General features: G+C 49.5%; 1 protein-coding gene across 1 annotated transcript in view; it reads right to left on the bottom strand.

The window, feature by feature from the left end:
* Positions 1-21,675, bottom strand: part of C9H19orf47 (chromosome 9 C19orf47 homolog) — a 39,502-nt gene extending 17,827 nt beyond the window's left edge. Inside the window, exons 1-3 of the mRNA XM_068128124.2 lie at positions 21,405-21,675; positions 2,866-2,959; positions 1,350-1,464 (exon numbers count right to left, since the gene is read on the bottom strand). Of these exons, the coding sequence (XP_067984225.2) occupies positions 1,350-1,464; positions 2,866-2,959; positions 21,405-21,480 (285 nt within the window). The 5' untranslated portion in view covers positions 21,481-21,675. The remainder of the gene's footprint in view (positions 1-1,349; positions 1,465-2,865; positions 2,960-21,404) is intronic.
* Between the last annotated feature and the right edge of the window lie 4,098 nt (positions 21,676-25,773).

Below are 25,773 nucleotides of genomic sequence, written 5' to 3'. Positions count from 1 at the left end.
ACACGCGATCGTTCGCTGCTCTCTGATTGGTTGAATCGTTTTTTGGACATAGCTCGGTAAGTAATTGTCCGATTAATATGAAACCTTGAAAAGGCACATCCTCGGGTCCCCAGCAATATACCTGGCAAGTTAAAAGTATATCGGACCCGTGGTTGTCGAGAAACAGCGGTCACAGACAAACGTACAGACAGACAGAGATTACTGGAATTATAGATAGATGTCATACACCCAACCTGTCTACCAAATTTCGTCCGAATCAGTCCACAACTTTTTTGGAAATATCCTGTTCACAGAGAGACCAGATCCTTGAATCCAGATCCTTGAATCCTTGAATTCTTTCAAAATCATTGGAATCTCCTGCGATGAAGCTAACTCCGAGGGTCTTTCACTCACTCACCGCAGGCAGGTTGGTGGTCTTTCTGTCCTCTACCGACTCCTCTCTGGCCTTGCTCCCCCAGCTCTCTCTGTGCTCTGTCCCCCAAATATTCCTTCAGGTCGCACAAGATCTGGCAGCAACCCTCTTATGGTTAAACTGCCAAAATCTAGGCTCTCTGCTCACCTTCACTCTTTCATTCCCCTTTTCTCCCGCCTCTGGAACAAACTCCCCCACTCCCTTCAATCCCACTCCTCCCTCCAGGTCTTTAAAACAGCTGTTCAGCACCATCTGTTATCTTCCCCCATCGAAAACCTTGATCTTTTCTACCCCCGCTAATTCACCCCAGATACACTTTTTTTGAAATTCCAACTTCTTTCCTGGAAGTCCTTGCAGTGTTCATATGTTTTATACCTCTCCCACCTCCCCCCAAGCCCTCCCCCTCCCACATTTCTCCCGATGTCCCTCCTCTCAAATGTTGTGTTTTTGTCCTTCCCCCTCTCTCCCCATCTTGTCTACCGCTCCCCTTATTTTGTGCTTTATGTGTCGGTTTGACTTTTTGTGTGATTAATGTTAGCTCTTTCACGAGCCTCGATCTTGTATTTTAAAAAAAAGAAGAAAAAAAAAAGACAAACAAACAGACATGGGTGAAAACATAACCGTCCACCTTTGGTGGCGGAGGTAATAAATTTGCTTTCACAAGTGCAAATTCCTTTGATTCCACTGCATTCATAAAAGCAAGTCCAGCATTAACTTACAAAAACTTCCACAGTTATTTGTTTCTTTTCCAATTTCGTCAATACTTAAATTGGGAATATAAAAAAAAGAGCACACAATGATAATATAGGAGACAAAAATACTCCAACGCCATTGGTCAAGCATCCACAGCCTGGTCAATCCAAAGGTCTGACAATATTGCATGCAGTCTGCTCAAGTCTGAAATCACTTGTGAGGATTATCAATGTGAAGAACGTACCAGCTGATGGACCACCTTGGCATGCTTGATTATTGCGATCACATCTCCCACCACGGAGATCCCCATTTCATGCAGGACCTCTCTCGTCAGGTCCAACAGCATTGACTTCTGGATCCTGCAGCAAAAGCACAATCAAACATAGGTCATCTACAAAGCTTAAACAACTTTCCATTCTCGCACACAAACAACAAGAAAAACAAATAGCCCCGTGGGGACTGATGGTTATTTCCCCACTGTTTACGAGAAGATTTTAAAATAAATTATCCGAATTTGAGGTGAAACCCCCCTTTCAGCCTCTTATAGGGGGCGGATCCAGATGGGGAGCACAACCCCATGACATCATTGTGTTCTGATGTATCGTACCAAATTTGATCCATATCGGTCAGGTAGGCCTTGTTTGTGAGGAACATATGTTTGAATGAATACGAGACATTGTGGGAGGGAGCCTGTGGCCCTGAGGAGCACAACCTTTGGTTAGGGCATGGTCACGATGCCGCATGACCAGTTTGGTCTGCATCAGGTTGTCGATTTCTGAGAATAAGATTTAGAATGAAATACAATACCAATATTTGGGGCAAAACGTCCTTTTTATCCTGCTTTAAATGGGCGGATCCGGATGGAGAGCACAACCCCATGACACCTTACTGTCCTGATGCATTGCACCAAATTTGATCCATATTGCTCAGATAGTTGTGGAGAAGTTGTTTTAGTGAAAATTAGGGATTTGGGAAAGAGGCCTGTGGCCCCCTTTCCAGGGGAGATACGACCATGAGGAGCACAACTTAAGGTTCGGACATGGTTCCGATGCCTTGTTTGTTTGTCTTGTTTGTCAGGGCCTGTTTGTCTTGTTTGTCATGGCCTGTTTGTCTTGTTTGTCATGGCCTATTTGTCTTGTTTGTCATGGCAAGTTTATCTTGTTTGTCTGTCTGGCGGTTTCTGAATGAAATACAGGGTGTCCCCGCTAACATCATCCCGGTGCGTGCGTGCACTGAGACGATGCGTGTGTGTGTGTGTGTGTGTGTGTGTGTGTGTGTGTGTGTGTACACACACACACACACACATACGTTTACTACTATGTGGGATTAACGAGTAAAAACAAATTTAAAGTAAAGGGTGAGGCCGAAATAACATTTAAGGAGAACGAGACCACGTCTATTACATTCTCGTCAACCCCCAGAAGACGGGGAAAGCCACGAGGGACCAAGTTGGTTGGTGGCAATCGCTCGGCTTGCTCAAACACATTTCAGACTGACACTCAGTTGCACTTGTTGTGTCATGAGTGGACGGTTGTGACATGCCGGATTTGGAGGGTTATTTTTGGAAAACTTTGGAAAGGCTGTCATTTATCTTAGGAAAAGGATGTCTTGCATCAAAACTGGACCCAGTACCCAATTCATTAACACAAGACGTTTCGGGGCTACCTGAGCCCATTTCCTTGACTTAATCCCGTAAAAATCAAAAACAAATATGCAGAGATAAAAAGTCAACAAATGTGCACATAAAACAAAAACCATACCTGTTATCCACAAATGTTAAAGCATAATTTGCCGATGGTCCAGGAGGAATTCCAGCACCCTCGAAGAACTTGACCCATTCCGGGACCACCAATCCTGCATGGGTAAACATCAGAGGGACAACACGTTCAACTGTCCATTGCATCAGTCGAACCATTTTCATCATGAAGCATACATGAAGGAATAATTGTTCTGTTTCATAGGTTAACGCAGAGAGTGCAGTTACTGAGCAACGTCGTTTAAACGGACATGGTCGTTTAGTAGTGTCGGATCTTGGGGACATTGAGTAGTGGAGCATTCCACCATAACAGTCTTGTATGCCATAGACAAGTCCATAAAAGCCACTCCTGTTTTAAACCTTCATTGGTATTTGACATCGATATTAGTTGGCCCCAAGTACTGTGACCTAAGCCAAAGCCTGCTTGCTCCCCGGGAATAACTGCTGTAATGAAATCGTCATCCAAATTACGACACTGATGTTATTCGCCTCATGGCCGCTACGCGACCCTTTCTCGGTTCCTATATATATATCAGCGCGGACAGGCGATGCAGATCCGTCACCACGATGTAACCCTAGCGATGTACCTCTAGAGCTTCTCTGGGCTTCCCTTAGAAAGGTAACGTGTCTGCAATATGTATCAAAGCTTTTATAGTCATACAGCCTGTCCGCACCTGTATTCACCTGTATGTATTATTAATACCATGTTTATTGGTTTCTCTCTAGATGATGTTGAGAACGAATTACGATTAAACCTACTTTGGGTTGCTGTTGAATCTTGATTTTCACAACACTTAATCGTAATTCCTCTCCTGACATCGCTCCTGCACTGCTCGCCTCGGAGAAGAATGCCCAGCGGAGGACCCGTCGAGCTAGCTCCAGCAACGGAGCTCCGACTACTCTCACTGCCGGCCTGCCTCGAAAGACGGGACGTCGCAAGCCTTTTCGCGGGACCGCGTCGACAAAAAGCGACCTGCTCTCATGAGACCCGAACGCCAGAGCAGGCGTGACGGACTCCGGCTCGATGCCTGGAGCACGATGCTACTGGGCAACGTCCCGCGGTTGAGACCCCGTCGGAACGACGGACCCGCTTGGAGCCGCCGGCCTACCCGTCCGGTCGCAGCTCGGAAGCACTAACGGCTCCGTCCGAGGGATTCATCCTAGATATGCGTGCCTCGGCCCGAGTTGAGATTCCTACGCGAGTGATCACGTCTCCCATGTCGGCTATGCCTCCACACGGACGGCACACTCCGACCACTCGCTACTCAGTGGCCCATCTACTCCGAGTCACATCTCTCTCTCACGACCGGCTCCACTCCGACCACTCGCTACTCTGTGGCCCATCTCCTCCGCGCGAACGCGCGCTGCTCGTCGGAATCACGCCGTGCCTCTCACGACCGGCTCCACTCCGACCACTCGCTACTCTGTGGCCCATCTCCTCCGCGCGAACGCGCGCTGCTCATCGGAAGCACGCCGTGCCTCTCACGACCGGCTCACCCCGACCACTCGATACTCGGTGGAACCACCTCCTCCACGCGAATCGACGTGCACTGCTCCCATCGCGTGCTACTACTCTGGGAGGCCCGCGATCCCATCCTGATTCCGATCACCTCCTACACGTGGCACCCTTCGCGTGGCACCGCACCGTCGCTGGAAGGAATCACTACAAATGCACGACGCGCCAGTTGCGCGCGCCGCCTCTTCACTGGATGGACCCCTTTGCATGCGGTTCCTCTCGCGGGCACTCTGTGAGGCCGGCGATTCTGATCGCGGCCCTCTCTGCGTTGCCGGCGATTCCTCGCTGCTCGTCGGATCCCCTCTTACACGCGCATCACGCGCCGCACCGTCGCTGGATGGAATCCCTACTATGCACGACGCGCCCGTTGCGCGCGCCGCATCTTCGCTGGATTCCTCTCGCCGGCCCCACTGAGTAGGGGATCGCCCGGAAACGCCTCAATGGAGGCTCGCTTGGGCCCTGGCGAGGACTCGTCGCAGCACGGACGAGTTTCTATGGACGTCGAGCGGGACCTTCATAGCCTTTCACGACACACGGGCATATGCTTCTAATGGTTGATCGTATACCTGACTACCATGTGTATTCTATAAGTGATCGTTCTTCTTCGTCCTTTGTTTTACTTGATCAAACGGCGTATGCGTTAACCACCTGCGACCATTGTAAAAATGCTGTGCATGGAATGTATGTGGACCGAATGCTTTCATTCTTTTTTTACACCCCGCGTTTCACCCAATTATTTAATTCGATAAGCTGTTGGATTGCGTCATATTGCGTTTATGTAGTGTTGGTGTAGAGCAGGCTTGTCGGACTGAAAGGCCTCCTCTTCATCCTTCATGCTCGATGCACCTCATATGAGATGCTACTTCAGGGCGTTGTATGTGATCGCTCCTTAGACCCGACAGCCAGGCAGGCGGGGCGCTGCTTCGGGTCGTGCGGTCTGTCGCTGCCGGGCTTGCTCGCCATCTCGACTCGGCGTGCTCGCCCCTCGGCTCGGCGGGCTCGCCCGCTCTGGATCAACGGGAACGGGCCGAGACGCGGCTTTCGGTTTCCCTCGTACGCGGTGCGCCCTAGATGATGCTTTCGCCGTCGGCCGGGTTCGTGTGCCGTGTGCCGATCTCGGGCTCGCTCGGGTGCTGCTGCGCGCGAGACGTTGGATTTCGGTGTGCTGCTTTGCTCCGTCTGGGGATGCCGCTCGGCTGGAGCTCGCCGTCAAACCCGCCCGACCTACTTGATGACGTCACCGACTGTATCACGCGTACGCTTTACAGCATCTTAGACGCGTTCGCTTCGCGGCGTCATTTGCGTAATGGCGTGCTTCCCGCGGTCTCATCGGGGATTCGTTACCTTTCTATGTACTAATTGTCCTTTACGTCACGACGTGTACAACGTACCGCGGCGCTCCCTCAGGGTCACCGCGGTGGGAGTACACGGTGACCTCGTGACATTGAGCGTCGCGCCCGACTCCCTCGTCGCCTGCGCATGTAACGAGGACACCGTACTGCGTGCTCGTCCTTGACTCTGGGCTCGTTGTTATCGGACAGAGCTCTTGCCTCGTAGTTCGAGACTGCGAGACGCCTCGTCTGATTCCGTTTCCCTATGCCCCAGTCTGACTGTGACTCAGCCTGACCCAGACTGTGAAGGTCGTCTGTCTTCGGTATGCAGCGCACTGCAGCCACCTCTTTAACAGATGTTTTGTCTACCTCGTTATTCTTGCGGTTTGTGGATAGTATGTCCTAGGGATATGACAATGTTGCTAATCTGCCGCGCTCCCGTGAGGTCGCGCTGGTCTCACTGGGTACACCGTGACCCATGGCCCCTGCGACCTTTTGTTTTCTCGACATGGCCCATCCTTGTGATCGGGCCACCTCGACTCTTGTGGGGACCCGGGAGGTTCTTGTTGCTCGCCCGGGTGGCGACTCCCTCCTCGCCCCTTGTGGGTTAGTTATGCGATGCGCCAATTGATTAGACAATATTTTGTGATAATCTTTTATTGATTTTAAATATACAATTAATCAATCAAATAGAGTACACCTCTCCCTCCCAATGCAGCCTCAATGAGCTGCACTGCGGTATTGCGTCCGTGGATGGACGATCCAACCGCGGTCCGGCTGGATCCGTGCCATGCAACGATGGCGTCAACTGGATGGATCGGTCGGACATCCGGGATGGCCAATCCATCCGGGCCTTCTCTGTGCCATTGCGTCCGTGGATGGTCGATCCATCCGCGGTCCGGCTGGATCCGTGCCATGCAACGATGGCGTCAACTGGATGGATCGGTCGGACATCCGGGATGGCCAATCCATCCGGGTCATCTGGCGTGACAATCATGGCAATCAATCATAACGATCCGGGACGACGCTGGGACAAACATGGTTTGTCCAGCCGGAACTCTCTCGGTCTGCCGATCTTCTCCGATCCGCGTGACAATCATGACAATCAATCATACCGATCCGGGACGACGCTGGGACAAACATGGTTTGTCCAGCCGGGACTCTCTCGGTCTGCCGATCTTCTCCGATCCTCCGCGCGCGGTGCAGATGGACAAGCTTGCCATAGGCATCCCGGCGGTCCTGCGCGCTTCGCTGGAGAGGCGCGTTTCGACCGTTTGTGCGTCGTCGTAATCGGCCATGCCGGTCGTCCAGGCAGCCTTCAGAGGCCGCTCGTGACTCGTGCGATCGCTGCCAACGGTAGATTCGCGTGCCACTACATGCGCTTGTACTGCGTATGTACCCTTGGGAGCCAGGGCGGGTACAGACCTACTGTAATGGTCTTCTTACTTACTGTTATGGTTTACTGAATTACACATCTGCCACACCGACATCTGCCTGTAATGCGTTGCTTTGCGTCGTATGGCCAGTCGCTCTTCGTCATGGCACACCTTATGTAATGAGTTGCGAATCTCAAAGGTACACCTTATCCATCTAGCTACTGAGCCGTTTCTCACTGTTCAACGAGGTACACTTATCTACTCAGACTACCCCACAGGAAGACTACTACTACCCACGGCTCAACGTCTTCTCCCTGGGATGACCACTGCACGCTCGGTCCGATATCTTCTTGACTGGGACTTCCTCCAGATGTAACACATCGCCATGTCATGTGACCAGATCCTCAGTTCTGATTGGTATACGTTTGAGGGGACATACATACATACATACATACATACAGATGGACCAGCACTGTTCTTGACGGCATTGCCCAATGGGCTACGCCATAAACATTAAAGTACCATACATAATAATAGTTTTCTATTCGATCGCAGAGGTAGATGTATACATACAATTCATCCATCATCTCTAATTATCATGAGGGCTATATCTATAGCTGGAGATTGATTGCTAACCGGGCTAACTGGCTGAAATGCAGTAACCCTGCCATCGGGATTGATGGCCCCTTGGACGTTCGACCGGCAGTGACATCTTTCCAATGTATTTCGTTCTTTGCATTCCTATGTATTCCTCTGTATGTGTCTGCTGTTCTTCACCGCCGAGTTTGGATCTAAGCGCGGGGAGAATGTAATGAAATCGTCATCCAAATTACGACACTGATGTTATTCGCCTCATGGCCGCTACGCGACCCTTTCTCGGTTCCTATATATATATCAGCGCGGACAGGCGATGCAGATCCGTCACCACGATGTAACCCTAGCGATGTACCTCTAGAGCTTCTCTGGGCTTCCCTTAGAAAGGTAACGTGTCTGCAATATGTATCAAAGCTTTTATAGTCATACAGCCTGTCCGCACCTGTATTCACCTGTATGTATTATTAATACCATGTTTATTGGTTTCTCTCTAGATGATGTTGAGAACGAATTACGATTAAACCTACTTTGGGTTGCTGTTGAATCTTGATTTTCACAACAACTGCTTTGAAAATTGTGCTCAGACAGGAACGCTAAGGTAAACCCTGTTTTAGTCAAATCCTCCACTGATCAGTGTAGTGTAGCAAGAGTAGAGAGGAGAGGAGGAGAGGGTGGAGTAGGAGTAATAGTATGAGGAGGAGAGGATGGATGAGTAGGAGGGGAAGGAGAGGGAGGAGGAGCAGGAGGAGAAGAGAGAGGATGAGTAGGAGGAGGAAGAGAGGGAGGAGAAGCAGTAGGAAGAGGAAAGGGAACAGTAGGAGTCATAGGAGGAGGAGAGGGTGGAGTATGAGTTGTAGGAGGAGGAGGAGAGGGTAGAGTAGGAGTAGTAGTAGGACGAGAGGGTGGAGTATGAATAGTAGGAGGAGAGGGTGGAGTAGGAGTAGTAAGAGGAGGAGAGGGTGGAGTAGGAGTAGTAAGAGGAGGAGAGGGTAGAGTAGGAGTAGTAGTAGGAGGAGAGGGTGGAGTATGAGTAGTAGGAGGAGAGGGTGGAGTAGGAGTAGTAAGAGGAGGAGAGGGTGGAGTAGGAGTAGGAGTAGTAGGAGAGGGTGGAGTAGGAGTAGTAAGAGGAGGAGAGGGTGGAGTAGGAGTAGTAAGAGGAGGAGAGGGTGGAGTAGGAGTAGTAGGAGGAGGAGGGGGAGGAGTAGGAGTGGTAGGATGAGGAGGGGGAGCCCGTAAGGCGCTCCGTAAGGTGCCCGTGGAGCCTGCAGCCGCTGGGGGCCACCCACAAATAGGGGCCTCCCACATCAGCTAAAGCATCTTTCTTTAAAGTCCCATTGTGCACCATAGACGTTTCCAATAACACTATCCTGCATGCCCACCGGCTGCCAATCGCTTCAGTGATGGGTTTAATCAAAGACATCATGTTGCACTTCACAACCACAAGGTACATCGATCTGTAAATCTCAATTCTCAATGAGGATGAAAAATACAGTGAAACGCGTGAAAACCAGACATTTCGTGGCAGAGTTGTTGTTGTTGTTGTTGTTGTTGTTGTTGTTGTTGTTGTTGTTGTGTGCTCCTTCCATGTCCATCACGCTTTATTCTAAAATCTTAAATAGTTCCTGCTGCCATACATTAAACATCTTCTTCATCCAATTCAGAAAGATAGATGGACTTTTAAAACAGAACCCTGTATCTTTATGTTTAAACAGACAATGTTTTTTTTACCAAGTATTATAATCGATCATTTCTTCTTGTTTCCATACTTTTTCCAGTAACAACCCTACATCCTTTTTCATTTTAAAAAATGTTTTGATTACTTGTTAAATAGCTTTCCAACGACCTCAAAGTAAATCGAATTAAATTTACTATGAATTATTTACTCGATTTTACGTCATTTCCTCCATCTTGCGGAAGTACCTTTAGGACGCGAATCAGCGTTATCTTCTTTCTTAACACTCTGCATTAGGCTCACATAAGCTATTAAATGGGCAATAATGAACAATAAGGCAATAATGAACAGTGAGTGATAGGCACAGAAACCGAGGCCCGGGGCATTACGAGTCTGGAGCAGCAAAAATAAAAAAGCAAGAGGCGTCGAAGGTTGACGAAACAAAATTGAGAGGCTGTCTTGAGAAATTTCTGATGAAACCACCCAGAGCGCACGCAGCACAGCACATTTGACTCAACATCACAGCTCCAGCGCCAGGAGCAGGATAGGAATTCTGGGGGCATGGATGAAGACACAACACTTTCAATGGAAGAGCAGATGCCTGAACAGGCAGAGAATGAAACAGTTGGAGGTGAGCGGACTGGATTTTGTCGAAACTTTTGCTGACACTTCAGAGTGGCCTCAAGTGCTGGACCAGGTGACAATTTCTGCCATCGTCAAGTTCAGTCCAAAGCATGTGAAAGTGCATGATTTTCCAAAAAACGATGCGAATAGGAGATGCTCAGCTGAAAATTATTAGACAAAGCTCAAAATTGGTGAACGAATCGAGCGCACAAGGCTAATATATTCTACTAGTGGGGTCAACCGTGTGAATCCCATGGGCATGGACGTCTTCATTTAGATGTTGCACATTCAGTTTTACAAACTGGTTACTGGCAATTTATCAGATCCACAAATGATGCAATCTACACAATGTATTTACTTCTGATAACATGTGAATGCATGTGCGTGCACATGGGAAATACAGTTTGAAATGTGTGACTACATCTCATGTAAAATGTAACTTCAAGAGCTCAAATCCTCTCCCTCCCACATCACGCACACTGCACCAGGGAGTGGATCACCCACAGGGGAGTGGGTCAAAAACACACACACACACACACACACACACACACACACAGGGAGTGGGTCACAGACACACGGAGGAGTGGGTCACACACACACACACACACACACACACACACACACACACACACACACACACACACACACACGGAGTGGGTCACATACACACAGGGGAGTGGGTCAAACACACACACACACACACACACACACGGAAACTCGTGCAAAAACAAACAAACAAATTTAATAAAGATTTCACGATTTTATTTCCTGTAGCTATGAAACGCATTTTCTTTGGGCGGTGTATAATCGCTCTGAACGAAACAGGCATGACCTGGTTACAAAGTAAAAATAGATTAAAACCAAACGTTATCAATAAATATTGTATTCCATAGTTAGTTTACATTATTATGTACATTTTTGAGGTACTGAGGTATCGATTCCGCTTCCGGTCCGGTCTGGAGAGGACGCTGGCGTTACTTGTTCGCCGCTTCTCCGACTGGGCCATTGTACATAGTTTGCTTTTCTGGTGGTCGTGGCGGATTTTTGACCGTTGGGTCTGCCCTCTGCTCGGTCCCGGCTCTGCTCCTGGCTTCGCCTGCCCGGCTCCTCCACTGTTTCCTCAGGCCCGCTCCCGTTGTTTGTGGCCGTTGTTTGCGGCGGTGGCTGTTTGCCGCTGTGGTCTTGATTAGCGGCTGCAGTCGTTTGCCGCTTTGCCTCCTCGACCTTGGCCTCGTACTCGTCCCTTCGCTCCTGCCTGGCATGGCTCTGAAGTACTCCGCCGCAAGGCTTCTTCTGCTCAATACCCGCTCCACCCCATCATGCATCTCTGCCATCAAATCAAATGGACTCCTCCGACGACCCAGGTACATTCACCGTGGCTCCGGTCGTAAGTTTGTTTATTTGCAATCAGGTCACTCCATCCCCGTCCTCTGGTCGGCTCAGCGCACTCTCACTCTTCGTCCCAGTGCACCTGGTCACAGCAACCCACACGATCGCACCTCCTGCCTACGAACCCTGGCTAAATCACCTGAATTCATCCCTGCTGTTCAAAACAACATCAAGCTCACCCTGTTCAACACCCGGTCCCTCAACAACAAATGCCTCATCCTGAACGAATACATCCTGGATAACAAACTGGACTTTCTCTGTCTCACCGAAACCTGGCAACAACCTCTGGACTACTACACACTTAACCTCACCACACCCAATGGATATTCCTACGTCAATAAACCACGCTCGGAGGGCCGAGGTGGTGGAATTGCCGTTATCCACCGTCAAGACATCAAGACCAACCTCATCTCCATCTCATCTGCTCCATCATTTGAACACCTGGCTTTAAAACTCTCTGGTCACACGCAGTCAGTCATGGCTGTCGTCTACCGCCCTCCCAAACCACACCCATCATTCCTGTCTGACTTCTCCTACTTTCTGACCCAGCTATGTTCCCTCTCCCCCTCAATCCTCCTCCTTGGTGATTTCAATATCCACATGGACTCCACTGACTCCACAATAACCACTGACTTCACTGATTTACTCACCTGCTTTAACCTCACTCAACATGTCGACTTTCCTACCCATATCCGTGGTCACATTTTGGACCTTGTCTGCTCCACTGGATTAAATTTGCACCATCTCTATGGCTCCGACCTCACCCTCTCTGACCACTTAGCCATCACTCTGACCATCAACATCCCCGCCCCAACACCAAGGCATTATCGCACAATCAACTTCCGTAAGCTAAACGCTCTTTCACCTACCTCATTCTCATCCACCCTCTCTGAAAAAATGTCCACTTCTCCCTTCATTGACCTCCACACCCCTTCCGACCTCACTGACTACTACAACCACACTCTCTCCTCCTACCTTGACCAGCTTGCGCCTGTAAAAACCAAAACAGTTTCTTTCACCCATTCTGCTCCCTGGTTTACCCCTGAACTCCACCTGATGAAAACTCGTGCTCGCCAACTTGAAAGACTTCGCAATAAAACGGGTCTCACAGTTCACTCCCAAGCCTACAAGGACCACCTACAACACTACAAAGATGCCCTCTCCCACGCCCGCTCTGCCTACTACTCTCAAATTATCCACTCTGGCTCCGGAAACCCAAAAGCACTCTTCTCGACAATAAACAAACTCCTCCGCCCCCTGAACACCACCACCCAGTCATTCACAGTAGACAACTGCATCTCCTTCCTCTCTTTCTTCCAACGCAAAATTGACAACATCTACAACAGCTTGACCACCGCCGCACCCGCTCCCCCTCCAACCACCTGCCCCCCCTTGTCCTGCCATCCCCTGTCTCGGTTCTCCCCAATCTCCCCTACTGACCTCTCTGAACTCCTCATAGGAATGAAAACTGCCACCTGCACTCTTGACCCCATCCCCTCCAGCTTTGTCAAAGCCTCCCTCCCTGCTCTCTCTCCACTTATCATTGCAACAATAAACTCCTCCCTGTCTACAGGCATCGTCCCACCTTCCCTCAAAATTGCTGCTGTTACCCCCATTCTAAAAAAACCTGGTCTAAACCCTGACACCCTAAACAACTTCAGACCCATCTCCAACCTACCCTTTCTGTCAAAAGTTTTGGAACGCGCTGTAGCCACTCAACTCAAACATCATCTCTCTGCCAATAACCTGTATGAAACATTCCAATCCGGATTCCGCTCCAACCACAGTACTGAAACTGCTCTCCTCAAAATCACCAATGACCTTCTCCTCTCCTCTGACGCTGGCAACCTCAACATTCTCGTCCTCCTCGACCTCAGCGCTGCCTTTGACACCATCGATCACACTATCCTCCTCACCCGACTTGAATCCACCTTTAACGTTACCGGCACTGCCCTCTCTTGGATTAAATCATACCTCTCTGACAGATGCCAGTTCATCTCCATCAATAACTGCAAATCCCCCACTGCTCCCCTCCCCCAAGGTGTCCCCCAAGGTTCAGTTCTTGGCCCCCTCCTCTTCATCCTTTACCTGTCCCCGCTCGGTCACTTAATCCGCCGTCATGGTCTCCAATTCCACTGCTTCGCCGATGACATCCAGCTTTTCATCTCCACCAAGTCCGTCTCCACCGACACCCACTCTATCCTGACAAACTGCATCACTGAAATAAAATCCTGGCTTCAAATCAACTTCCTCAAGCTTAACTGTGATAAATCTGAAATAATCATCATTGGCCCAAAAACGCTCACAAAATCCACCCATAACTTTGCCCTCAACATCGACGGTATCCCAGTATCCACCTCCCCTCACATCCGGAATCTTGGCGTTATCTTTGACCAAACCCTTTCCTTCGACAAATACACTAAACAGATCACAAAGTCAGCCTTCTTTCACCTGAAAAACATTGCCCGTCTCCGCTCATCCCTCTCCTCCACGGCTGCAGAAACCCTCATCCACGCCTTCATCACCTCCCGTCTGGACTACTGCAATAGCCTCCTCTATGGTTCACCCTCAAAAATCACCAATAAACTCCAATACATTCAGAACTCCGCTGCCCGTCTACTCACCCATTCCCGGACCCGTGACCACATCACCCCCGTCCTTTACAAGCTTCACTGGCTCCCCATCCCCCAGAGAATCCAGTACAAAATCCTCCTCTTGACATACAAAGCCCTCCATAACCTGGCCCCATCCTACCTGGCTGACCTCCTCTCCAGACACACTCCCACCCGCAACCTCCGCTCTGCTGGTACCAACCTCCTGACCCCCTCCATCCGGACCAAATTCAGATCCTGGGGGGACAGGGCCTTCTCCATCGCTGCTCCCACCCTCTGGAACTCACTACCTCACACCATCAGAGACTCCTCCTCACTCACCACATTCAAAACATCACTAAAGACCCACCTGTTCAACACTGCATTCAACATTCAACCCACAGCATTTAACCCCTGACTATCTCTTCTCCTTCTCCCTCCTTTTGCTTTAAATATTTCCCTATTGATTCTTGTCTTTTTGCAATTGTTGTTTTCATGTATTGTTATGCATTATGTTTGCCACTCTGTCAAAGCGCCTTTGGGCTTCTGGAAAAGCGCTATACAAAATAAATGAATTATTATTATTATTATTACTGTATTGTTTCATACCATGGTTGGAAAAGAGTTGACTCGCTTTAAACAAACACTGCGTATACACCCCCAGGAACATGGAAAAATATAATTTGACTTCAGTTCGATCCCGAAATTCAGTATTCAGTCGCTGTACTTTTACGAAGTAATAATATAAATAATGAAGTCCTGGGAACGTTCTCTCCTCTCCTTCTCCTCTCTCCTTTCCATCTCTCATTCCCCTCTTTCATTCTCCTCTCTCCTTCCCCATGCCCACATAACAGTCAACACATTCAAAACGGCTGTTGGAATACATTTTGCCAATTTTCACAACTTTAGCTGAAACTGAGACTTGAACCACCCAGTGACTGTGATGGTGAATTCCAGTCGAGATCAAGCCGTGAGGGAGACTCAATGAACTTTATGTTACAGGCCTTTGAAAATTCATTTTGTTCTATAAATGGTAACTTTCATCGAATTTTCTTCCCATTTTTTTTTTTCAACCGAGTCTAAAACCATGTTAGCGACTGTAAAAAATGAAATGAGATATCGAATTAGAGTTGAAATAAAACTGTGAAAGAGAGCAAGACATCACGGGCCTAACAAAAGAGGCCTAAAATCTATGTGACTAAACAAAATTGTGGATATTTGTTTTTGAAGCCTCTTCCAGAATGGATGGAGCTACTCCCTCAATGGCTGAGAGCCACACCCCTGGACAGACTCACAGACAATCACCTACGGAGAATATATATATATATATATATATATATATATATATATATGTCACTATGCGACCTTCATATCATCAGTAGAGTGATGGGAGCACTCCACTGATGATATGAAGGTCGCATAGTGACTGATATAAAAACCGAAAGGTTCACAGAGTTACAAGTGTATGGAAGCCTCACTGCGTTGCCCTGATGAAGCCCCAACAAGGGCGAAACCAGGTCGGTAACTGTGAGTTTTGCATGCACTTGTGACAGTATCTGAATTTATAATCCATAATGATGCACTGCTAGATGGTTCCTCTGGAGCTTTGCAGGCAATGCGGACATGCATGGCGATGACGTCATGATGTTCGCTCATGAGGTTGGAGAACCAGATTACAGATAATATATATATATATATATATATAGCTATATATATAGCGGCCGACGCTGTGCACCGCTTCCGTTGCAAGCTTTTTGGAAATGTCGCCATACACCCCACCTGTGATGGTCTTTCAGCCTGGAAAGATTTGTCAAAAACTTTGTCCCGACATGAAACCTCACCACACCACACAGCTTGCATGCAGAAGTGGAAGGAATTGGATGCAAGGTTAAAATCCGGAAAGACTCGCCGTAATAAGCTTCAGAGTGTGATAGACCTGGAGAAAAAACATTGGAGAAACGTCTGAGCGTTTGATTGCGATTGTTCATTTTTTAGCTGAGAGAAATCTGGCATTCCTTGGGTCATCGAAAGGCCTTCTACGAGCCTAACAATGGTAATTTTATTTGCTAGTTGGAGTTTATGGCTCAATTTGACTTGGTCATGCAGGAGCATATTCGAAGATCATCAACCGGGGAAGTACGAGATAACTATCTGAGTGTCGATATTCAGAACGGGCTCCTTGGATTATTAGCCAACAAAATCAGAAGTGAAATACTTGCACGTGTTTCAACTTACAAGTCCGACTCGGTGTTGCTTGATTGGACCCCAGATATCGACCACCAAGAGCAACTTTCCGTCATCATCCGCTTCGATTGTGTGCAAGATGGAGAGGCTTCTGAAATATACGAACATTTCCTCTCATGTTTTGTTGTGAAAGACACGACTGGCATGAAACTAAAGGAGAAGTTATTGGAAGTATTTGACGGCTTTGGTCCGCCTTTGTCTGACTGCAGAGGCCAAGGATACGACTACGACGACGGCAGCAACATGAAAGGGAAACGTTCTGGCATTCAGGCTCGGATTCTGCAGATGAACCTTCGGGCATTTGATGTCCCTTGCAATGCTCATAGTCTCAACCTTGTGGTTTCAGATGCTGCTCAGTGCTCAGGAGTATCAATATCATTTGTGGGCTTCATGCAACAGCTCTACATGCTTTTTGCCGCTTCAAAACAAAGATGGGACATTCTAAGGGAACACACACCTCCATTTCTGTGAAATGACTTTCTGAAACGCAATGAGAACAAGCGTTACGCCTAGGTCCCCCGTCGGTGAAGTGATGTGAGTTGACAAAGTGGAAGACGCAGAAAACATGCTATGATATGATATTTCGCTCACAAGGTTCAGACATACATGGAGGTGGCCATCTTGGATTTTGACGTGGCGACCCAATTTTCAATGGCGTTCTTCCTTATGCCGAGATACACCCACACACCAGATTAGAAGTTGGTACTTCGCTTATTTTTCAAGATATTCCACTCACAAGGTTCAGACATATATGGCGGCGGCCATCTTGGATTTTGACGTGGCGACCCAATTTTCAATAGCCTTCTTCCTTGTGCCTAGATACACCCAAACACCAGATTAGAAGTTGGTACTTTGCTTATTTTTCAAGATATTTCACTCACAAAGTTCAGACATATATATATGGTGGCGGCCATCTTGGATTTTGACGTGGCGACCCAATTTACAATAGCGTTCTTCCTTATGCCGAGATACACCCACACACCAAATTAGAAGTTGGTACTTCGCTTATTTTTCAAGATATTCATCTCACAAGGTTCAGACATACATGGCGGCGGCCATCTTGGATTTTGACGTGGCGACCCAATTTTAAACAGCGTCCTTCCTTGTGCCTAGATACACCCACACGCCAGATTAGAAGTTGGTACTTCGCTTATTTTTCACGATATTTCGCTCACAAGGTTCAGACATATATATGGTGGCGGCCATCTTGTATTTTGACGTGGCGACCCAATTTTCAATAGCCTTCTTCCTTATGCCGAGATACACCCACACACCACATTAGACGTTGGTACTTCACTTATTTTTCAAGATATTCATCTCACAAGGTCCAGACATACATGGCGGCGGCCATCTTGGATTTTGACGTGGCGACCCAATTTTCAATAGTGTTCTTCCTTATGCCGAGATACACCCACACACCAAATTAGAAGTTGGTACTTCACTTATTTTTCAAGATATTCATCTCACAAGGTTCAGACATACATGGCGGTGGCCATCTTGGATTTTTACGTGGCGACCCAATTTTAAACAGCGTCCTTCCTTGTGCCTAGATACACCCACACACCAGATTAGAAGTTGGTACTTCACTTATTTTTCAAGATATTCATCTCACAAGGTTCAGACATACATGGCGGCGGCCATCTTGGATTTTTACGTGGCGACCCAATTTTAAACAGCGTCCTTCCTTGTGCCTAGATACACCCACACACCAGATTAGAAGTTGGTACTTCACTTATTTTTCAAGATATTCATCTCACAAGGTTCAGACATACATGGCATCAGACATACATGGCGGCGGCCATCTTGGATTTTGACGTGGGTTGCACCCACACACCAAATTTGAATGCGGTCCTTCGCTTACGCACGCACGCACTCCCGCACGTACGCACGCCCGCACGCAAACAAGCACGCACACACGTACGCACGCACGGACGGACGGACGGACGGACGGACACACGGACGGAGGGGAAAGCCATAGTCCCCCTTTCGCTACGCTGTGCGACGGGGGACAATATAAAACTGAGGCTGTGAAGGTTGTGCGCCATCAGCTGCAGAATGTAAAGGCTGCTCCACTGAGTTTGGCTGACACTGTAAAGGAAAGGATGCTAAATGTTACAGCGAGGTAATGGGCCAAGTGAAGGAAGTGGGGACTTTCAGATTTCTCATGTCTGGTCATCTGATACGATATATACTTGTTCAGATCAACCGAGTCAGCAAGGTATTGCAGTCAATGGACATTCAGTTGGATGTTGCATTAGACCTAAGCCAGGCATGTCATGCTCACTTGGTGAACTATTCTGGATTTGATCAGGCCAAGGATACTGCCAAGTGTCTTACGCTGTCAGTGGAGGCAGAAACAACGTTTCGTGACACTCGCAAGGTTAGCAATAAACGTTACTTTTCTTACGAGTCTGCAGATGACGAACTTCGGGGGTGTGGTCTGCCAGCTCCACTCTTTTGGAGGCGGCGAGCTTAGTCCGATTGGCTATGTTCTGGCATGCATGTCTGTCGGCATGCAGTGGACGGTTATTGTTGTGTAATGGAGGCTTTGCATGGCTGAGTGTTCATCAAGGCGCGGCTTACTTACCGATCGGCAATGTCCGGGAACTGTCGGCGGTTGTGGTGGTTTAATGGAGGCTTTGCATAGCTGGCCTTGTGGTCGAGGTAAAGGGAAAATGTAGGGAAAGGTCACAGAGGGAATATCACGTACTGGGGAAAACTAACTTCAATCCCTATCTAGTTAACACAGCTTCACCCCTAGTGTGAAGACACATAAACAATCTTAAGCTACAGTTTCCCTAATTAAATACATTGAGATGTCTTCTACGTGTCCACGGTCCATGCTATAATTATACAATCCAATCTTTACTATGGGATTCCATCATCTACCCCCACAAACGTAACACTACTATCCTATCAAGTTTGGTTACAATCCGCACAGGCATAGCGGAGATATGACAATACATTACCCATGATGGTGTGGAAAGACAGATACACGCAGAGACAGAGACAGACAGAGCTGGTCATGCTAATATTTCGCTAACCCCCTCCGGAACCAAGGTATAAATCGATTCTTCGCCTGAAGATCTGTCATCATATTAATAGCCCTCCAACAGAAAGGGCCCCCATGTGAGGTTTGCAGGGGGCCCCCCACATACCCAGGGGATGCTCTGATTGTGAAGAAGCTGCTGTCCACACAGCAACCACACTCTCGTATCGCAAGTGGGTTCGTCTACTTCTTCCTACTCATCTTCTTCTTCTCTTAACAGCCACAATTATTCCCACGATATAACACGCGGGTTGTTACCTCTGCCACCAGAGGTGGATGGAGGTTATGTTTTCACCCCTGTCTGTTTGTGAACAGAATATCTCAAAAAGTTATGGATGGATTAGGACGAAACTTGGTGGGTGTGACAAGGACCAATAGATTCGATTTTGGTTCAGGTCCAAATCCAGATCTGACCTATCAGTGGATACAAAACGTAAACTGTTCACCTGGCGGAGGTATGCTCTCTATCGAGTGACGTTGTACTGTTGTCTTGTTTATTTATTAATTAAAGGTATCCTTCTGGATGCAGGTGTAATAAGGAACTTGTAAATTCAGGCCATCATGGCTGTGCTACACCAACACCAGACCAAACAAACCCATTATTAGTAATAATACTAATAGTAATACTATAAATAACTAATACTAATACTATAAATAGTAATAATATTACTATTTATAGCCGGTGAAGCCGGTGTTGTCAATAACCGCGTACGTATTATGTCGAAAACCAGATTATGCCTTGGCTTGAGAATTCCGAAGCTCAATGGAGGCCGCCATCTTGCGGATGCGGAAGTATGCATAACAAATTGAAAAACGTTCAATAGGAGTTTCTTTCACCCGTCTTTGTTTGATTCACAATCTTATGCACCTCCAATTTATTATTAAAATACTTTAAGACCAACCTCGGCCCGCACGGGCCTGCTTATCTTCAACGAAAAGCGTCACCAAACACCGGAACCAATGAGATTCGAGCATTTGAAAAAATATTTCTAAAACCAAATCACGCAATGGAGGCCGCCATCGACCGGATACGGAAGTTTGCATAAAACAATTGCGAAAAAGTTCAATAGGAGTTTGTTTCACCCGTCTTTGTTTGATTCACAATCTAATGCACCTCTAATTTGTAATTAAAATACGTTAAGACCAACCTCGTTATCTTCAACGAAAATCGTCACCAAACACCGGAACCAATGAGATTCGAGCATTTGAAAAATATATTTTTAAAGCTTATTACGCGTTTCGGAGGGTGAAAACGGCGTCAAATATTCTAAAATTGACGAAGAATTATTTTTTAGAAATCTCGCGGCCGTAGGGGATAGTTTTTCACGGCCAGAAATACGGTATAAGCGGTTTACATAAAGAAAGAAAGCTCGGTTTGATTAACGACAGTCACACATTGACATTGCCGTTGAAACGGCGCTATCGTCTGATCTGTCTGCACTGATCTTACTGCAAGCGAACTTCTTCTGGTGGGGGAAGCCGCAGTGCCCGGAGAGAACCAGCCCTGACAGCGACTGAAGTTAGAAGACTACACACATGCTGTGAAAACGTATGTTAAGCCCAGTTAAAATTTCTTAAAATAGGCCCTAAGCTAGCACATCGTATAGTTACTTCCTTAAGCTTCTTGTGACATTTATTGTATTTAGGTATTGGGGAGGACTGTCTGCTCTTCTCTTTTACCAAGTCTTACCAGGTACGGTACCTACTACACCTACCTACTACCAACTACCGAACCTACTGATGCCATCGTGATGGGTAAAAAAATAGTGGCAAGAGGCTTTGGCTTCGCCGGCTCATTGCGGCTTTGCAGTCGGGTACTCGTAGTATTAGTATTAGTATTAGTATTAGTATTAGTGGGTGCAGGGGGACGGGTGGTGCTATGGGCCCTACTCCGATCTAATGCGCTGAACATTTATTCTGCACTTATTCGATCTGTACCTTTCATCATGCTAAACATGTCGATCTTATCACCTCTAATCTAACCACCTTCTGTCTAATGTACAAAACCCTGCCTCCTTCAACAGCTCCTCATACTCATAGTCATAGCTGAGTCTCGGCCCGGAATCCAACGTCGGGGTTCATAACATGAAGCTTGAGAGACTAGAGCGAGTTTTACTAGTGTTTATAAAACTAAAAGGAGATAAAGTTGAGACTCACCACACGACACAACGCCAGCAGCCATGTCATACATAAGTACTTCCTGTGTCAATTGTTCAATGACCCGCCACGACATACGATCCAAACATCTTCCGGCGCTAATTGTTATTTTTGATTATTTCGATATTGTTGTTGTTTAAGGCCGTATCATCCTTAGGATGACATCAATGATCAAACGTCCTCTTTCCGATAATTGTCGTTGTTGTTTAAGCCCTACCATCCTCGAGACGACCTCAAAATCAAGCGTCTTCCTGTGGTAATTGTTGTTGTTTAAGGGTCTTCCATTCTCTAGACGACTTCAAAACCAAACGTCTTCTTGTGGTAATTGTTGTTGTTGTTTAAGCCCTACCAGCCTCGAAACGACTTCAAAACCAAACGTCTTCTTGTGGTAATTGTTGTTGTTGTTGTTTAAAGTCTACCATTCTCGAGACGACTTAAAAACCAAACATCTTCCTGTGGTAATTGTTGTTGTATAAAACCCTTCCATCCTCGGGACGACATCAAACCCAAACGTCTTACTGTGGTAATTATTATTATTGTTTAAACCTATCCCATCCTCGTGAATACCTGGAAACAAAGCATCTTCCTGTGGTAATTGTTGTTTAAACCTCCCATCCTCGAGACAACTTCAAAACCAAACGTCTTCCTGTGGTAAAAGTTGTTGTTGTTGTTTAAAGGTCTGACATCCTCGAGACGACCTCAAAGCCAAACATCTTCTTGTGATAATTGTTGTTGTTGTTGTTTAAAGTCTACCATCCTCGAAACGACTTAAAAACCAAACGTCTTCCTGTGGTAATTGTTGTTGTTGTTGTTTAAAGCTCTACCATCCTCGAGACGATTTAAAAACCAAACATCTTCCTGTGGTAATTGTTGTTGTTGTTGTTTAAAGCCCTTCCATCCTCGAGACGACATCAAACCCAAACGTCTTACTGTGGTAATTATTATTATTGTTGTTGCTTAAACCTATCCCATCCTCGTGAATACTTGGAAATAAAACATCTTCCTGTGGTAATTGTTGTTTAAACCTCCCATCCTTGATACAACTTCAAAACCAAACGTCTTCCTGTGGTAATTGTTGTTGTTGTTTAAGTTTCTCCCATCCTCGGAATGGCTGTAGTCGCTGTATATGGAGCCCCAACATGGTGTGTCCGGAAAATTCTGGGGTCGTGGGCCGTGTACGCCATTTTGTTTCCATTCACCCCAAATCGGTGGGCTCCATTCTGTGAGACAATAACGAATATGACATGATTGCATGATGTTTTGGTGGCAAAATATGACAAAACATCAAAACGGTAGAAATGTGGCGGACACAAAAGCCCACTGGCGTGGTGACATCATTCCACGCACCAAGTGGGCGGTGGCCACGCCCGAGGGGTAGGCGTGGCCTCAGGATATACACCGGGCGACCAGCCCGGAAGAGTGGAGTGTTACAGTGTAGTCTTACAATAAAGACGTTCATATGTTACCGCTTGTCCGCTTCCTCCTTGCTCACAAGCAGCGCGCGTAACGCCGCGCTTTACTGGTGACCCTCGACGTTGGATCTGCCGTAGCGATCCTTCCGAACACGACGCCATTGCAATGGCCAACGACAAGTCAATGGCGATTAAACTTCCCGAATTTTGGGAGGCCCAGGCCGAGGTCTGGTTCGTTCAAGCCGAAGCCCAATTTCAGCTTCGGCGCCTCACCAACGACGACCTGCGCTACTGCCATGTCGTCGCCTCCCTCGGGCCCGGCACGGCCGCTCGAGTTGTGTCCGTCCTTCGCCACCCACCGGACGGCCACAAGTACGAGGCACTCAAGCGGCTACTCCTAGCCACGTTCAGCCTCACGGACGACGCACGGGCCGACCGCCTCCTGGATCTCCCCGAGCTCGGTGAGACGTGCCCGTCGGTCCGAATGGACCATATGCTGTCACTGTTGGGCGACGAAGCCCCCGGTTCGCTATTCCGGGCGCTTTTCCGTCGCCAACTTCCAGCGCAGGTTCGCCTCGCGTTGGCCGGGACCGGGCTAACGGAACCCCGAGCATTGGCGGCCGAGGCGGACAAGTACTTCGCCGCTTCGGACACGCGGGCGAGCGTTGGCGTGGCCGTCACGGCCTTCGACGCTGCTGTTCCACAGCATCATCTTCTACAGCACGCTGAGTTTCAGCAGCATGCTGATACGCACCTCGTGAACGCCGCCACGCCCCGCCCACCGCCGCGGCGAAAACCGCCACCGCGGGGAAACCCGTCGACTCCACCGGCCTGGCGGAGCCAGCCGCGCTCCTCCAGCTCCACCACCTGGTGCTGGTTCCACGCCAAGTTCGGCCACGAAGCTCGGCGGTGTCATCCGCCGTGCTCCTTCAACGGGTCGGGAAACGCCCGGGCCGGCGCTCAATTGTGGCGATGAGCGCCGGCCGTTCGAGCAGCCTGCTGTTCATAACGGACACCTTCTCCGGGCGCCGTTACCTGTGCGACACGGGAGCACAGGTGAGTGTCATTCCCGCCGGCACGTCAGACAAGCACGCCGCGGGTGGGGGCCCCGCGCTGCTTGCCGCGAACGGGACGCCCATCCGTACGTACGGAAAACGCTGCCTCTCTCTGCGGTTTGGAGGGCAGGTTTTCCGATGGACGTTCGTCACCGCCGACGTGCCCATGGCACTGCTTGGCGCGGACTTCCTGTGCGCTAATGGGCTCCTGGTCGACGTCAAGCGCAGACGGCTTGTCCAGGCCAAGACGTTCAGCTCGCTCGCATGTGCGTTGCCCAGCTCAACGAGCGGCTTGCCAAGCGGCTTGCCGAACGATTCGGTTCCGGCCACGTTGGTCTGTACGCTTCCGGCAGCGGACGCATTCACCCGCCTCCTCGCCGGCTTCCTGGCCCTCACGCGGCCCACCTTCTCGGCGGGGGCCGTCAAGCACGGGGTGGCCCATCACATCCCCACCGTCGGGCCACCGGTCTACGCCCGGGCACGCCGCCTCGAGCCGACGAAGCTGGCGGTGGCAAAAGCGGAGTTCGCTACCCTGGAGCGACTCGGCATCGTTCGGCGCTCAGAGAGCGCTTGGGCGTCGCCGCTGCACATCGTGCCGAAGCCCGGCGGGGGATGGCGACCGTGCGGGGACTATCGCCGTCTCAATGACGCCACGACTCCCGACCGCTACCCCGTCCCCCACATTCAGGACTTTTCCGCCCGTTTGGCGGGCAGGTCCTTCTTCTCGAAGGTGGACCTCATACACGGCTACCATCAGGTCCCCGTCAGGCCGGAGGACGTCCCGAAGACGGCGGTCATCACGCCATTCGGACTCTTCGAGTTCCTGCGCATGCCCTTCGGTCTGAAGAATGCGGCTCAGGCGTTCCAGCGACTGATGGACAGCGTCCTGCGCGACTTGGATTTTGTCTACGTCTACCTGGACGATATCCTCGTCGCCAGCGCGTCCCGCGAAGAGCACCTACGCCACCTCCGCACGCTCTTCGAACGCCTGGGCCAGCATGGCCTGATTGTGAACCCCGCAAAGTGCCGGTTCGGCGCCGCCACAATCGATTTTCTGGGGCACCGTGTCACCAGGCACGGAGCCGTCCCCCTGCCGGCCAAGGTGGAGGCGGTGAAGGGGTTTCCGCGCCCCCGCACGATCAGAGGGCTGCAGGAGTTCCTGGGCATGGTGAACTTTTACCATCAGTTCCTGCCCCGTATCGCCCAGCTCCTGCGCCCCCTGCACGAAGCTCTCCGAGGTAAGCCGGGCAAAGGCGACGTTACCTGGACCGAGCAGATTGACACGGCGTTCACGGGCGCGAAGCTCGCCTTGGCTAACGCCACCATGCTCGCGCACCCGGCGCCCGATGCACCGATCGCCCTCACCACCGATGCCTCGGACTACGCGGTGGGCGCGGTGCACGAGCAATGGGTGCGTGGAGCTTGGCAACCGCTGGCGTTCTTTAGCCGGCAGCTTCGCCCGCCCGAACGCCGTTACAGTACCTTCGACCGCGAGTTGCTCGGACTTCACTTGGCGGTCAGGCACTTCCGCCATCTGCTCGAGGGCCGGGCGTTCACTGCCTTCGTCGACCACAAGCCGCTGATCTTCGCGATGGGCAAGGTCACCGAGCCGTGGTCGGCCCGGCAGCAGCGTCACCTCTCGGCCGTGTCCGAGTACACGACGGACATCCAGCACGTCGCGGGGAAGGACAACCCGGTGGCGGATTGCCTTTCCCGGGCCGTCGCCCACGCAGTCCACCTCGGCATCGACTATGCCCGGATGGCAGCGGACCAGGCCGCTGACCCCGACGTCCAGGCCTTGCGGACCGCCGTCACGGGCCTCCGCGTCACCGAGGTGCCGTTCGACGGCGCGGGCGCGGCCCTCTTGTGCGACGTCTCCCTCGGGCGTCCTCGCCCCATTGT

The sequence above is a fragment of the Myxine glutinosa genome, chromosome 9 (genome assembly GCF_964187855.1).
Source record: "Myxine glutinosa chromosome 9, kmMyxGlut1.1, whole genome shotgun sequence".
In the NCBI taxonomy this organism is placed as follows: Eukaryota; Metazoa; Chordata; class Myxini; order Myxiniformes; family Myxinidae; genus Myxine; species Myxine glutinosa.
This window is presented reverse-complemented; position numbering and strand designations above follow the sequence as displayed.